Genomic DNA, 17,129 nt, shown 5'->3' with positions numbered 1-17,129 from the left:
GCAACATAGTGAGACCCCCATCTCTAAAACATAAAAATTTAAAAAATTTTTCAAAATAGAAAAAAACAGGATTCCCTATAGCAATCATCATGGCCTAGACAAATTATAACTGCCATGTACATTAAAATCCAAGGGTCTCTTCTCAAACTTACCAGGCACTGTTGAATCCCCAACGAATGGTTGATAGAGTCTTGCAACTGTGTTGCTTTTAAGGACAACTTTTCCTATTGTTGTAACAACTTAATTTCAATTGCTAACTAGAGGAAGGACAGCCACACTGGAAGTTTGTAAGTTCTATCTTTGAGGCCCTCCCAATAGATCACAGCTGAAATTCCCCATAAAGCCATTCTAAGAAAAAGCACAAGCATAATAACCTTTTCTTCCCCAGAAAAGGAAGTTGGCTTATTTTCAAGACTATATTACAACTCTGGTGCCTTCTTTCCCTCTTTCCTCCCCATTAAAACATACCAGCTTTGTGTCTCCTTCTCTCTGAACCTCGCTCTGACAAACATTTACTGTGCATTGCTATCTCAACTAACTAGTTTACCCTACAGGAGTGAACATTTCCACATTGTAATAGGGGTTTCAGGAGGAAACAATGTCTTACTCTGAAGAACTGACTTTAGTAATGACAGAACAGAGGTCTTTGGCCATAGTGAGAGATACTTTGGGGCCAAGAAGCCTTTAAGCACACCCAGCACACAGGAAACGTCTTCTCCATCTCTACAACAGCAGTCTTCTCTGGGAAGTAAAGAAACTCAGCTCTCACTTGGTTGTTCATTTTTTTCTTCAATGACTTTAAATAAGAGAACTTAATAATTTTTTCATTAATAGTAAACAACAACAACTTCGGAAAATCTATGGATGACTGCTGTCCCTACTGGAAGGTTAGAATTGAACGCTCTGATTAGGTAAGGGTCCTTTGAATTAAAAGACATATAATTATAGAGGAAAACAAGAGGTGTTCCCAGATAATGAAATAGTAGTATAGGAGAAACCCAGCAGCAGACAGAAATCAATCTGTACCTAAAAAGTACAGTCTTCTAGTCTTCTAGAAGGAAGTGGAAATATACTCTGTTCAACAGTAAGCTGTTTTGGATGTGGTTTACGTTGAGGGACTCTCTCTATACTCTGCAGTACCTAGTTACATCATGCCTAGAGCATGATAAGGCTACAACATATGTTGAATGAATGAATGAATGAATGAATGAATGAATGAACTGCCAAGAGTAGCATAAAAATGTCCAAAAGTTGGGTCGCAATGGTACCAGCCTCTAAAATGAGGTCAGCTGATCATAACATGAGAAATTAAATGAGACTTTGTTTGATTACGTACAGAGGAAATATCTTCCACCTGCTCCAAATTATCAATGGTGGCAACATATGCAAATAAGGGTTCTGGGTTCAAATGTTGGTTCTGCCACTTAGTAAATGAATCACTTTGGGTAAATTACCTCACCTGTCATTGTCTTGGTCCTTTATCCATAAAAGTTTTACTGTTACTACATAAGTAGGTAAACTAATACCTACAAAGCACCTAGGCCAGTGCCTGGTATAGAAAGCACTCAAATAATTTAGTCATTTTTATTGTGGCTTATTTCCCAACTTCTCTACTCATCTATGTGTGGAACTCCATCATTCTCCTGCCTCCAACCTATTTGTTACGTACAGAGTCCTCAAAAGAATGGGGATTGAGATGAGGGAGACTATGCCCAGGAGACAAGTGGCCATGGGTCCTTTTCAGCAGTCAGGGGCCCTCTTGGGCTGTGCCCATTTTTCCTTCATTCATCAGGAACAAGACCCATGAATGTCCTGACTTGACATGTGATGTTCTTTCCACCACAATCCATGCTGCCTCCCTGAGTGGAGAAACCACTCCCCTCTTCAAAGAGGGCCTTTTGTTTGATCAAGGCTGTTTTCACTGTGTCATGGTCTCAGACAGCTTTCTTTTGTATTCTGTTTAAATACAGAATGACAGTCCACTAACATGAAGTCTAAAAACGTTGGCTTATCTTTTTGTAAAAGCTACTGTATCAAATCTGTCCTAAAAATAGCAGAATGACCCATTCTGTATGTACAGGGGAATTCTCGCAGGGTAACCAAGTATCTGGGATGGAAGTTACAAAGAAGGAGGCAGATTCAACTACTCTCAAATGCATTGGGAATCACCAGCAGGGCGGGAGTGGGAGGCATTGGGGTGGAGAAAAGGGGGGGAGTCAAATGTAGAGAAACAGCGTTGCTAAGCCACTTGCTTTGATAGAGACAGCAATTTTCCTTTTCCTCCATCAGGACCCTGACTGGGCCTCCAGGGGCCTCGAGGAATTAAGAGCTGGTAGTACCAGGGAATGGTGATGAGCTGAGGATGCCCCTTCTTAGCACTCATGGTGGCATCTGTCCATTCATTTATTCAATGTATATTCCTTTATTTAGCCCTTTTCTGGACACTAGGGAAAGCAATGGATAAAAGAGATGAAAATCCCTGCCCTTGTGCCATTTACATCTTAGGGAAAGGAAGATAATAAGTAAGGAAACAAACAAACAATTAAGTTACATACCTTATGTCAGATGGTGGTAAGTGCAATGGAGAAAGTAAATCAGGAAAGAGGAGATCAGGAAAGAATCAGAGAAGGCCACACTGAGAGGGTGACCTATGAGCAAAGACCTGTAGGAGGAACGGAAGTAAATCATGCACCATCTGAGGCAAGAGCACTCAGGAAAAGGGGGAGCAAGCACAAAGGCCCAGAAGTGCTCATCATGTCAGGGAAAACAAGGATATCACTGTGCCTGGTACACTGTGCCTGGGGAGAGGAGAAGGAAATGAGGTCAGGGAGGTGATGTGAAGGCCAAATGGTTAGGGTCTTGTAGATCATAGTAAGGACTTGGACTGTGACTCTTCATGAGATGGAAAGCAGTGGTACACCCAGAGATGTGCCATGCAGCTTCCCCTTATAGGAAGAACCAGCTACAAGGAAGGACTTTCTTCCTGCAATCAGCTCCTTTGGGGTCTGCCTCAGCTATAGAAAGCTACCTGTCCATGGTCGTGTCCTTCCAGGACTAAGTGACTAAGCAAGGCCATTTCAGCCTGACACAGGACACTCTAATAGGCAACTCTTGCTCCAGAGCTTCCTCTGGGTTGACCAAGGGCTGCCAGAGTTCAACTTCTTCTTCTGCCCATCCTGCTTCCTCCCTTTCCCTTCACAGGCATTGATCTTACTAAATATCATATACTCCAAGCTGCATTTCAGTGTCTGTTTTTGGGCAACCCAACTTGTGTATGACAGAAACCATGGAAGCTTCTGAGCAGAGGGGTGCTGTGATCTGACTGATGTTCTAAAAAAGTTGCTACAGCAAGCAAATCAGTATGGAAGCTATTGCAATCATCAAGGCAAGAGAGAGCAGTCAATTGAATCAGGGGGGCAGAAGTGAAGATGGTGAAAAGTAGTTGGATTCTAGATATATTTTGAAGATCAAAACAATGGGATTTTCTAAGAAATTCTATATGGGGTAGAAAAGCAAAAGAAAAGTCAATGTAGAATACAGTTTGAGGCCTGAGGAAGGATGAGGAAGCCATTTGCTGAGATGAGAAATTCTACATGGAAAGCAGGTTTGGGCATTAGTGGAGATCATGAGTTCAATTTTGGGCATGTTAAGTCTGAGATGACTGTTGGCCAGCCAGGTGGACATGTCAAATGAGCAGCTGGATACATGGGTCTAGACTATAGGGTAGTGGTCTCGAATAGATTCATAAATTTGAAAGCTGTCAGCATGTACATGGTAAAGAAGTACATACGGAGTCCTCAAAAGTATGGGGACTGAGGCCAGGCACAGTGGCTCACGCCTGTAATGCCAGCACTTTGAGAGGCCGAGGGAGGAGGATGACTTGAGGTCAGGAGTTTGAGACCAGCCTGGTCAGCATGGCAAAACCCCATCTCTACAAAAATACAAAAATTATCCGGGCATGGTGGTGCGTGCCTGTAATCCCAGCTTACTTGGGAGGCTGAGGCAGGAGAATCGCTTGAACCTGGGAGGCAGAGTTTGCAGTGAAACAAGATCATGCCTCTGCACTCCAGCCTGGGTGACAGAGCGAGACTCCATTGAAAAAAAAAAAACAAAACTATGGGGACTGAGATGAGAGAGACTATCCCCAGAGGACAAGTGGCCCTGGGTCCTTTTCAGCAGCCTGGGGCCCTCTTTGGTTGTGCCTATTTTTCCTTCTTTCTTCAGGAACAAGACCCATGAATGTCCTGACTTGACATGTGATGTTCTTTCCACCACAGTCCGTGCCGCCTCCCTGAGTTGGGAAACCACTCCCTGCTTCAAAGAGGGCCATGAGACAGGATGAGGCCACCAAGGAGGCAGTGTAGCTAGAGATGAAAACAGGTCAGGAAAATAGGAACAAGCATGAGATACCCGGGGAAGGCGAGCAAGGAAGAAAATAAACCAAGAGAATACAATTTCTTGAAAATCTAATTGTTTCAAGGAGGAAGTCAGGATATACTGTGTCTGATGCTGCTAACCAGTTAAATAAGACCAGAGCTGAAAATAGATCATTGGATTTAACAACATGGAGGTCATGAGTGACTTTGACCAAAAAGAAAAATCTAGCATGGATGGGGACTAAAGCAAAATGGCATGGATTTGAGGAAAAATTGAAAGGTAATTACAGTGGATATAGGCACATCTGTACAAGAATTTTACTGTAAAGTGGAACAGAAAAAAGAGAGTGATAGCTAGAAGGTAATGCAGAAGACAGGATTTCATAAAAGAAAGAGGGACAATTGCAGAGAGGTGAGAGGGAATGGGATCTAGAACATGAATGAAATGGCTGGACTTAAGAGCATGGAAAATTCTTCCAGCGTAATAGGAGGAAAGACAGAGGATATAAGTTGAAGTTCAAATGATGATGGCTGAGTTATAGAAGTTTATGGAATTCTCTGCTGGTTGCTTCTATTTTCACAGCTTTAAAAAGCTCACTCTATATCTAAGGAGGTGATGTCAGAGGTTTGAGGAAAGAGGAGAAGACATAAGGAAGCAGGAGAGGCAATGGACAGGCTAGGAAGCAAGTCCTAAGCTTGAGATTGGCTTCATGAATGTCAAGCGAGGCTAGTCAGTATAGTTGTGTTTTTCTCCTGCCATGTTTGGCTACAGAGATGCAGATGTGGAGAATTGGATTTAACCACAATCAGGGTCTTGCCAAGCACAATAGAGCCAGATAAAGGGGCCAAGCTGCTGAGGGCGTATGTAAGCAGGGAAGTGAAATTAATCATGGCCATAAAATATAAGCTGAGGAAGTAAATAGGTGAGGGATTTGAGGGACGGTGAAGAGGCGGTAGGATCAACAAACTGTAAGTCCCAATGAGGTCAACAAATAGTTGAGGCTAGGATACAAAGGAAATGAGCTATGAAGTTTTTCAATACTCCCGTTCCAAACATGGAACAGACAGCTTCTCTAGAAGCCAGTGGGCTGTGACAGCGGTGCTCTGAGATGAATTCCTGACATAGGTGAGAAAAGATTAGAAGACCTGCAACAGTTATTTACCTCAAAGAATCTAATGAATCTAATGTTCTTAGGAGGGTCTGGGGAGAACTTCAAAGGTGACCAAGGTAAGAGCAAAACATAACAATTAAGACACAAACAGTGGCACATTTAGGGAGAGGTTCAGAACCTGCCACACTGGCCAAAAATGGAGGTGGCCAGGAATGAGGGCAGTACTTCATGTCACCCTCAGACTTAAAAGAGTCCTGTCCTTGTTGTAGCTACCTTGTAACATTCCCATCCAAAAGAAAGAGATTAACAGAGTATATTTAACTGCCACTGAAGAAATTTGCAGTGGCAAGTCAGTTCATCTGTAAGTCTGTTTATAAAACTGAAAAATGAGAGGGTACCTAGATTGGATGTTCCCAAAATTTGTCCAGCCCTCATAATCACCTGGAAACTTTTAAAAATACAGATTTTCCACATTTTCTTTATCTAGTCTATCATTGATGGGCATTTGGGTTGGTTGTGGCACATATACATCATGGAATAATATGCAGCCATAAAAAATAATGAGTTCATGTCCTTTGCAGGGACATGAATGACGCTGGAAGCCATCATTCTTAGCAAAGTAACATAGGAACAGAAAACCAAACACCGCATGTTCTCACTCATAAGTGGGAGTTGAACAATGAGAACACATGGTCACAGGGAGGGGAACATCACACACAGAGAGGGGAACATCACACACCAGGGCCTGTCAGGGGGTGGGGGTAAAGGGGAGGGAGAGCATTAGGACAAATACCTAATGCATGTGGGGCTTAAAACCTAGATGAAAGGTTGATAGGTACAGCAAACCACCATGGCACATGTATACCTATGTAACAAACCTGCACGTTCTGCATATGTATCCAAGAACTGAAAGTAAAATAAAATAAAATTTTAAAAAATGCAGATTTTCATACCCCTGCTTTAGTAAGAGTGGGTTTTAAGAATCTATATTCTTTTTTAAGTTCTTCAGGTGATTTTGATGATATGCCAAGTTTGGGGAGCTAGCTGACTTTATCTAGGGTCCTTAGAAATTATAACAATCTGTAAGTTATTGTGATGAAATAATACTTTCGAGAACATAACTAAAACCTTCTCAAAGTTGGATTCCCCTAGATAGGATCAAGGAAACATGTAGCCCCATTTGCCCTGGCAGCCATATCAGAATCATATGGAAAGCCAGACTACACACAAAGGTGAAACTTAGAGGGGAGTAGGGTCAAGGAAAACACAAAGAAAGAGAACTGGAACTCTGACTGCACCTCGCCTGAACCCCACTCTGCCTCAGTATTTTTTACTCACATAAGCCAACAAATACCCTTTATTGTGTAGGCCATTTTGAGTTGGGTTTTCTGTTTCTTGCAACAAAAAGCATCCTCCACACCCTTCCCCACATCAAAATTAAACCATGCTAGCATGTATCACCTCCCTTCTAGTGAGATTAAAATGTGGGTAGGATTGCCATATTTCTGATAAAGTACTTTCATTCTTAAATTCAACTTTAAGAATTCCCTGATAAAATAAATGATTTTGGCTGGGCATGGTGGCTAGCGCCTATAATCCCAGCACTTTGGGAGGCTGAGGCAGGAGGATCATTTGAGCTCAGGGGTTTGAGGCCAGCCTGAACAATATGGAGAAACCCAATCTCTGCAAAAAATATAGAAATTAACTGTGCATGGTGGTCCGTGTCTGTAGTCCTAGCTTCTTGCAGGGCTAAGCCAAGAGGATCGCTTCAGCCTGGGAAGTTGAGGCTGTAGGGAGCCATGCGTACATCACTGCACTCCAGCCTGGGTGATAAAGTGAGACCCTGTCCAGCCTGGGTGATAAAGTGAGACCTTGTCTCAAAAAATAAAGATAACGATTTTGATTTTTTCAACCTTTACTCAGGAAATTTTCTCCTTGTTAATGACATAAAAACCAAAGAACTGGGCCCAAAGTGACAGGCAAATCACTGACACTATAAGACAGAATATTTTTATATAGGAATTCAAGAATGTCCAGCATAACAGAAGTGTAGCTATTTTCCTTTTTGTCTTTTTCAGGTTTCCTCAACACCTTCAAAAGTACATATGCTGTTACTTAATGTGAATCAGTAGATCAGTGAGGAAAGACTTATTTTCAAAGTTACTAGGAATCTTCATGTGCTATTGGCTGATAGGACATAAATTTAAAGGAGATCTTGCATATTGCTTACAAACTTGGATCTCAAGATCTGGACAATAAATGCACCATTGTATCCATGGTAACAGTGGCTCAACTATTCAATGCACAGAATGGTAATTACATTTCCTCCTTTCATTCATTTCTCACTGTTTCCAGTAACCTTGGGGTCAGGCATGACCTGAGGGCTAATGACCAAAAGTGAAACTTCAAATTGTCTAATCTGTCATTACCTAGGAAAGACTTACATTTCTTTGCACTGAATTTCAGTGCTATCCTAAATCAGAAGTGCCCTAATATAAAAGTTAGCCGTCTTACTTTTAGAATGATAATATCTCCATTTTATCAGCAAATGTGATTAGAGATAAGACTTAAATTAGAGACCAACAAAGTAATCATCAGCAAAGAGTACATATATCTGGCATTTCTGAATTAATCCAATAAGGTATGATGGATACCTGTTCTACCATTTATGAAAGAAGTCCGTAGGTGAAGTGCTAAGGACACTCAGATATGCACCAAGATGTATTCTGTCTCCACAGAAGCATCTTAAACTGTCTCTAAACTCTTTGAACTTCTTTCTCTCTACCCTATCCTTATAGCCAAGGACTAGTGCTTGGAAAAGGGACAAAGTCTTAGGAACATAAACATTGGAGTGAAGTAAATTGGAAAAGGAGCAGGAGCCTAAGATTCACCAAAAAAAAAAAAAAAAAAAAGAAATACTACACTGGACTCAAGGGATCTTGTAGTCTGATCTCTCAGCTCATTTTCCAGAACTTTCCTGTCTATCACAAAGCTCTGCTCCAAATAAGAAAACTTTAGGATCCAAATAAAGCTTCTAAAAGTCCTTCTTTCTCCTGTTCTCCTTCTAAACTTAAAGTTGCAACATGGTCACATGGGGACAGATCACCATGTCTTTTTCCTTAATGTTTCCAATACATTTCTCCTTTCAATTCTGTAAGTTACCCCAGGGCTGCCAGCTCTTGAGAAATTTCTGTAGCTGTTTCAAGTGTGTCTTCACATATAAAATGAAAATAACATCATCAGTCAATTTTATCCGATAAGGTATACCGGACACTTTATATTTTTGCATCCCAGCATCTGGTCACCATTCTCCCAATAATTACCCCCATTTCTCTCTGGACTCCACCCCTTAGTACATGATCTCAAAGACTGAGAATATAGCCCAGGCTTAAGCCATGGGAACACAGCATGACCCAGGATTCAGTGGTTGGTTCTTCAATGAGCTTATGACCTAAGCAGAGCCCCTGAGATGCAACTGAAACTTTTGCTGGGAATAGTTAAGATAAAAACTTTTATTCTTTCCCAGTGGACATGATCTGATAGGAGGTGGCTCCAGAGCCACTGACAGCCACTTTACATCAAAGGAGAACATGTTTAAGAATGGAGTCATCTCAGAACCAGGAGATGGAAAGAAAAACAAGATTGGCATGACATAGTTTGAGCCTCTATTTTTTGTTAGGTTGAACCAAATGAAATTGCCAATATTTGACTATTGCTGCGTAGGAAAAAAATCAATCTCAAATGGATCGACCTAATTATCTGTATCTTTTCAACTATGTATTTATTTTCTTTGAGACAAGGTCTCACTTTATCGCTGAGGCTGGAGTGCAGTGGCGCGATCACAGCTCACTGCAGCCTCAACCTCCTGGGCTCAAGGGATCATCTCACCTCAGCCTCCCAAGTAGCTGGGACCACAAGGACACACCACCATGCCTGGCTAATTTTTTGTATTTTTTGTAGAGATAGAGTCCCACTATGTTGCCCAGGCTGGTCTCAAACTCCTGGGCTCAAGCAATCCACTCACCTCAGACTCCCAAAGTGCTGAGATTTATAGGCATGAGCCACCACACCCACCCTCAACTATGTATTTCAATAAATTTCCTTTTTGGCTTCAGGCAGTTTAACTTGGTTTTGCGACATTCACAAACATAACAGTACTTGAATAATATGTGAAGTTGTGGTAGCCACTATAAGGATGTAACAACATGCACAGATGCATCATTCACAGACCCACTTGTAAAGAAGGTACCAAAATACTGCAATACCTTCCTCCCCTCAAGTTTGGCAAAAGTAAAATTCTCGTAAAGGTAATAATGATGAATGGAAATATACATCAGACTTCACACTTTATTAAACATTTCACATTCATTGCCTCTGCATAACCACCCCGTGAGGTAGATATATGCCCATTTTACAGATAAGAAAACTGCCCCAGAGCACCCAGAGTGTGTGGTACTGGATTTCCCAGATAATAAAGGGCAAAGCGAGGCATCAAACCAAGATCCTCTAAATTCAAAATCACAAGCCCTTCCCACTTCATCTCAAAATGCTGTAACTGTCAAGAAATTACTTAGGAAACATTTGCATTAGGAACATATGAAGAACCACTGAAATGCTCTTGACATTTCAAAACAACTACTATCTGATCATTAACAAGAAGCATCCCAAAACTCTGTTGCTGAAACATCTCCAATTTTTCTAATGCTGATGAGATCCTGGGCAGGGTTATTAGGAATGAGTCAATGACTATTTCAGAATCTTAAATGCAAAACTGCAGTCCATTTTAATTGTGAGATATCTAGACACCTCTTTTCAGTTCTCATCTTCCTTAATCTTTCTATAATATTGATACTATTGACTCATCAGCACACTGTTGATATTTAATAAATTTTCATGGAAAAAATAAAATAAACATTCACAGAATACACAATAGTGGTAAAATTTTTTTAATTACTCAAGACTATAAAGTTAATAGGATATGATAGAACCATTTGATTTATACCAAAGGTTCCATCGAGCTTATTTTTTCCACGCTAGAATAGGGCTTCACAATTAGTACTTTTTTAGTTGCTCTAGATTCATGCAATCAACCTTGAGAACCCCTTTCCTATCCATTCAACACTCTTTCATAAGCACCTTCTACTTTCTTTTCTTTTTTTTCTTTTTTAAATTTATTTTTATTTTATTTTGTTTATTTATTTACTTTGAGACGGATTTTTGCTCTGTCGCCCAGGCTTGAGTGCAGTGGCACAATCTCAGCTCACTGCAACCTCTGCCTCCCGGGTTCAAGCAATCCTCCTGCCTCAGCCTCCCGAGTAGCTGGGATTACAGGCACGCGTCACTACACCCAGCTAATTTTTGTATTTTAAATAGAAATGGGGTTTCACCATGTTGGCCAGACTGGTCTCCATCTCCTGACCTCATGATCCTCCCGCCTCAGCCTCCCAAAGTGCTGGGATTACAGGCATGAACTTTCTACTTACCTTGTTCTAGCTACTAGGACTTAACAGAAACTCCAAAGCCAGTATGACAATGCACTAGCTTCTGATTACACAGGAAGTACATCTAGGATCTTGGTATCATTATTTTTACATGCAAATTTTAAATTTTAATTTAAAACTTTTAAAAACCTGTCAGTGTTCTTACAGTGCCTGACTAGAGAACATGAGCAATAATTATGACCTAATAATTACCTTCAGTAAGACAGAAAACCTAGTCTTACAGCAGCCTGCACTACAAAACCCAAAGATCTTCAGGAATGTGCTTTGATGGCTCAAGAATTTGAAAAATGGATCTGGAGGTATGGTCTTTGGGAGTAGGGGCACTGACATGGCATCAGTTCTGGACCAGGCTGAAAGCACATGGTACATGGTTGTAATAACCTACCACAGGATTCCTCTTTGACCTGGGACAGGTAACCCATCCAGTTGTTTAAGATTCATCTGCTCATCAGACTGTGCCTTATCTGGTAAGTCAGGATTCCAAAAGGAATCTAGAAATCTCAACCAACAAAACAGGCTGGGGACATTCAGAAGGCATGAATCTAAATGGGGATATTCAGAAGGCATGAATCTAAAAGATGGTCCACTGCAAATTTATATGTTAGCTCTATCACAGGCTGTATGTCCTTCGGCAAGAAACCTATTAACCACCTTCCCTTTCATCCTCTCAGCCCCTTTCTTTTCCCTCCTGGGCTAATTGCTTATCTGTAAGGGAAAAAAATGCAAGCAGACCAGTTGATATCTAAGGTTCCCTCCAGCTGTAAGAAGTCTGAGTTTCTATTAAAATGAGACAGGTGCATGACTGAGGGGAGTTCAGGCAGAAATCTTATGAAGACTGGTAAAGAGAAACTTTTTCACATAGAGAAAGAGAAGTCAACAACTGTGAAATGAAAGCAGCAGTGAGGTTCCAGAGTTGTGATGGAATAAAAACAATACATGTTTGCTATTGTCCCCACAATCCTTTTAAACATATAAACTTCATGTGAAGATGCAGTTGTCATAAAAGCTGATACAAGCTCTTTAGAACATTACCACATTTTTATTGGATTAAAGAATATAATGTTGGGCCCGGTAAGGTGGCTCCTGCCTGTAACCTCAGCACTTTGGGAAGCAGAGGTAGGAGGATCATTTGAGGACAAGAGTTCGAGACCAGCCTGGGCAACACAGTGAGACCCCCATTTCTATTTTTGAAAAATAAGTTTTTTAACTTAATAAATAGAATACAACTTTGTTTAAGGCCAATAATATTTTCTCAAAAAAAAAAAAAGAAAAGAAAAAGAAAAAAACTTCCAATCACATGCTAAGGTCTGAGAAGTCTTCAGAGAACTGTTAGTGAAAAAATGCTTAAAGAAGACTTTCCTATGTATACTTGAAAATTGGAAATATGAATAGGAAGCAAAACAATATGTTACTTTAAGTGTTGATAAATATAATAAAAATATTATATTTTTAGATTATTTTCTAGTTTATTTTCACTATCTATACACTTTACACCATGCTAAGCACTTGGCATATTTTATCTCTTTATGCTTACAAGATGTCATTGGGTGAATTCTCTTATTATCTTGTCAATTTTGCAGATAAGCCATCTGAGCTATGCAAAGTTGGTTGACTTTCTCAAGGTGACACAGCTAGAAAGTGGTAAAGCCATTGTTGGAACTCAAACAGCTTGACTCAGAGTTCAGGCTCTCCAAAATGTTTTTTCTTGAAAAGCATTACACAAAAGATAAGGAAAATGCAGATGTGGTATGATTTTTTTCAAAGACTAAACATAGACTACTCGGAACCTTTTTTTTCTTTCCTCCAATTTTTAGTGATGTGAAGTTTGCCGTGGTAGCCTACCTAAAATGTAGTGCTTAAATAAAAGCTCTTAATACCTCATTGGATTTTACTTCATATATTAAGTCAGGATCATTACAACAGGATTCTAGAAATCTCAACATATCAGGCTGAGGACATTCAGAGGAAATGCATCTTAAAATGATCAAGTAGGAGGACTGGGAATGAGGAAACTTGGGTTCAGTTCTTAGAAACCTGAGGAGAGATTCTGGGAAAAGGTCCACAGTTATGAAGCAGCAGGTGGTAAGGAGTTGCATATTGCCCCTCAGTTTCTTTAGGAACCTCACACATGGACAGTAACTTAGGGAGCATGACATTTTTTGTACAAAAGAAAAAAGAAATTGGGCCAGGCGCGGTGACTCGTGTCTGTAATCCTAGCACTCTGGGAGGCCGAGGCGGGCAGATCACTTGAGGTCAGGAGTTCAAGACCAGCCTGGCCAACATAGCAAAACCCTGTCTCTACTAAAAATACAAAATATTAGCCAGGCATAGTGCCCAGGGCTTGTAGTCCCAGCTACTTGGGAGGCTGAGGTGTGAGGATCGCTTGAACCCGGGAGGCAGAGGTTGCAGTGAGCCGAGATTGCACACTGCACTCCAGCCTGGGTGACAAAGCGAGACTGGGTCTCTCAGAAAAAAAAAAAAAAAAAAAGAGAGACAGAGAGAGAGAGAACATATACTGTGTACTGTAGCAATTACAGACTCTGAATTCAGAATCCCTTGAGTTTGCCATTTTCCAGCAGTATGAACTGAGACAAATTACTGAATTGCTCTGTGCCTCCACTTTCTCATCTGTAAAACAGTGATAATAAGAGTACTTACCTTCAAGGGATATTATGAAGATTAATTGAGTCAATAAGTATATTGCCGGGCGCAGTGGCTCAAGCCTGTAATCCCAGCACTTTGGGAGGCCAAGGCGGGCGGATCACGAGGTCAGGAGATCGAGACCATCCTGGCTAACATGGTGAAACCCCGTCTCTACTAAAATACAAAAAACTAGCCGGGCGAGGTGGCGGGCGCCTGTAGTCCCAGCTACTCGGGAGGCTGAGGCAGGAGAATGGCGGGAACCCGGGAGGCGGAGCTTGCAGTGAGCTGAGATCCGGCCACTGCACTCCAGCCCGGGCCACAGAGCGAAACTCCGTCTCAAAAAAAAAAAAAAAAAAAAAAGTAAAAAGTGCTTAGAACAAAGCCTGCAACATATATGTGTATGATGGGTTACTATTACTATACACATTATTATTATATATTATTATCATAGAATGGAAGATGGATGGTGCAAAAAACTATCAAGAAGAGTAGGTATTGGTTATTTAGTGACTAAACCATCAACCCAGGAAAAAGAGTATCTGTTTTGGTTATACAAGGACATAGATGAATCAAGGTAAGATTTCCTTTTGCCAGGCACTGACAGGAACATATAGTAAATCCTATAGCTATATTTAGGACATGAGATATAACCCTAAGCATTGTGCAAACTCTGCACAATAGTAATAAAACCCTCTTTCTGTGTTACCAACACTGAGAAAGGGTGTTCAAAGGAAGATTATTAATGATCGCTCCCTGCCTCTCCTGCCTTTCCGAAGACTTTTGCAAGACCCGTGGGGTTTGTTAGCGTTTCCAAACTTCTTCCCAGGAAGTCTGAAATGGGTGCTGCTAGGAGTTGCTGTATAATTACTTACTTGATTCCCTCTAAGGAGCTTACGCTAAGAATTGAGGAAAGAAAGCAGATTAACCATTTGAATACATGCCACGGCCCATCCACAAGCCCTCCCCTCACTCCTCCGTAAATGGAGGCTTCCACATTCCCCACCCGTCAACCCCAATATGTGATCCAGGAAAATCAATTTATTGCTTTGGCTAATCCTACAACAATAGGGGTTTCATTTTCATTGTGGGGCAATTAAGTTGTCCGACGGGAGGCAAGGAGCAGGAGGGGAAAGGGGGGACTCTCCCATCCCCACAGACAGATTAGTCCCCGCGGTGGCAGCAGCGTCCCCTCTGTCTGTCTGGTGGTCGGTCACACGCAGCTCCTGGCTGCTACCTAGCAACGCAAAGCCAGAGGGAGAGCTCGCCGGTTCCAGCCTCCTCCTCGCCCTTCCCATTCATCCTCGGTCGGGTCTCGGTCTCTCTCTCTCTCTTTCCTCTCTCTCTCTCTTCCCCCACCCCAGTCGTTCTCTCTCCCCTCCTTCTTTCCTTATTCCTCTATATTTGTTTTCCTCTTCCCTTCTTACTATTTTATTCTCTCCGTTTCTTTCTCCCTCTCTTTCCCTCTTCTCTGTTTCTGTTAAAATATAAACTCTCGGACAACTTGAGAGAAGTTTAAAGCACTTCACACCAAAAACTATCTGCATTCGATCCCCAAAACTCTGGCCATGCAGACGGGTCCCATTCATCAACACAAAAGCCCCCAGCTCCCAGCTGGAAAGGAAAACTTCAAGAAAAGACTCCAGTCCCTCAGCCGCTCTCTCGGCCAATCCCACCTCCCGGCCTTATCTTGGCTCGTAAATGATCTGTACGGTGAGAGCGGTCTCTGGGGGTCACCGCGGGACCAAGTTTCACCAGTGGTGGGAGGGGTGCTCTGGCCCGCGGCCCTGGGCGCGCGAAGGGATCCCGGGAGGGGCGCTGCAGGTGGAATGCTGCGCTCGGAGCAGAGCCTGGGACCCCGCCGCCCAGGAGAGAACTCCGCTTGTGAGGGCAGGCTGCAAACCGCAGAGAACCTCGTTCTCCCGTAAAGTGCTTTCCAGGAGGGTCGGACAAACGCCCGTGGGAACAAAGACAGGGTCTCCGTGGGGTGCGCTGTCACCGAAACTGGCGGGGCTGCTTTCTCAAGTTTGCTGCGGTTCAGTTCGTGGCGAGCGAAGGAGGGGCGCTCCCGCTCCGGGTTTGCGAAGCAACCTGAGCGCCCCACCGGGAGCAGCTCCCGCGCCTCCGACCGGCGCTAGCCTCTGCCTGGCCGCGCTCCCCTCCGGTCTCCCGCGGACCCGACCCTGCCACAGCCGGGCAAGTGGGCGCTCCACGAGAGGCTCCGGCCCGGGGCTTACCTTGGCCACTGCCCGGCGCTAGGCAGGCGACGAGAGCCAGGAGCAGCGTGCACGCCACTGCCGCCGGCCCGCGATCCATCCCCGCGACGGTCCCCGGCCTCGCCGTTCCTTCCACGGGAGGTGGGCGCGCGTAGCACACCGCACCGGCAGCGCCTCTGCTAGCGAACGCTCCTTTAGGTCTGCACCTCCGCCAGCTCCTAGTGACCAAAAGCCTGCCCCCGCGCCCGAGGCATCCCGTTTTCTACCCGCGCCAGTCCCCACCCTCCAGACAGTGCATAAAGCCCTTTAGACCCGACCGCCCCGGAACAAGCATGCGGGAATCCAGCGGGCAGGCCCCCTGCCGCCCGGCCCGCCCCCTGCACTTTGCAGCGCGGGGAGGAGTGGGTACTCGAACACACGCGCACTCACACATGGACACTCCACAGGCGTGTGCACACTCACACACGCACTCATACAGCCGCATGCACTCCTAAGTGTCATACTGACGCAGATTCACAGATTCACTCATACACGTCCGTCACACACGCGCGCACATTCCACAGTCACACTTCCACGCCAACATACGTAGTCCCCTTTAAGCGTGCATACACGAGCACAATCCGATGCGCACACTCTCACAGGCACACTCACACGTGCACACGCGCTGCCCTCGCCTCTCCGCAGGGTTCGCCCCGCAGAGAAGCCGGCGAGGCTGCTCACGGGGAAATCTGCACGGTCGCAGTTTTACTAAATGAGCAATGGAAAGGAATGGACGAGGAGGAAAGTCAAGAATAGAGAAGAGAAAGAAAAAATAAGAAAGGAAAAAGGAAAGAAAAACCAGACAAGTGGAAATGAAGGAAAGAGAAAGAAAGGGAAAGAGGCGGAGGTAGGGAAGGGAAGGAGTAAAGAGCCTGCTGGATGGAGTTCTGTGACCTTCATTCCTGGCCTGATCTCTCTAGGCTCCTTCGGATATCCTGGTTTCCCCTGATAGGATACAGGCTGCTGAGATGGGGTGCTCTATGTTTTTACAAATTAGAGAGGGAGGTGGATCTTTGTTGGGGAGGTTGGATCCTTATTTAGCAATTTTTCAGCACCACATCTACAGGTGTCATGGCCAGATCGCGCTTCTTACAAGTCTGTTCATTTTGAAGCAAAATTGAAAAAGAGCGAACGTCTTCTCCATGCTTCCGGTACCCCTTTATAAGAAGAAGAAACACGAGAGGTTCAGGGAACCCCGCGACTCCCTTCTTTGGGGCAGCTTTGGACAGGCTGGCAAGAGGCCCG

General features: G+C 43.4%; 1 protein-coding gene across 1 annotated transcript in view; it reads right to left on the bottom strand.

Annotated features, from left to right (window-relative positions):
* LRP2 (LDL receptor related protein 2) overlaps nt 1-16,231 on the bottom strand; it is a 229,106-nt gene extending 212,875 nt beyond the window's left edge. Inside the window, exon 1 of the mRNA XM_017854503.1 lies at nt 15,867-16,231. Coding sequence (XP_017709992.1) covers nt 15,867-15,945 — 79 coding nt within the window. The 5' untranslated portion in view covers nt 15,946-16,231. The remainder of the gene's footprint in view (nt 1-15,866) is intronic.
* Nucleotides 16,232-17,129: the final 898 nt, after the last annotated feature.

This window comes from Rhinopithecus bieti, unplaced genomic scaffold (assembly GCF_001698545.2).
Source record: "Rhinopithecus bieti isolate Rb0 unplaced genomic scaffold, ASM169854v2 scaffold_37314, whole genome shotgun sequence".
Taxonomy (NCBI): Eukaryota; Metazoa; Chordata; class Mammalia; order Primates; family Cercopithecidae; genus Rhinopithecus; species Rhinopithecus bieti.
This window is presented reverse-complemented; position numbering and strand designations above follow the sequence as displayed.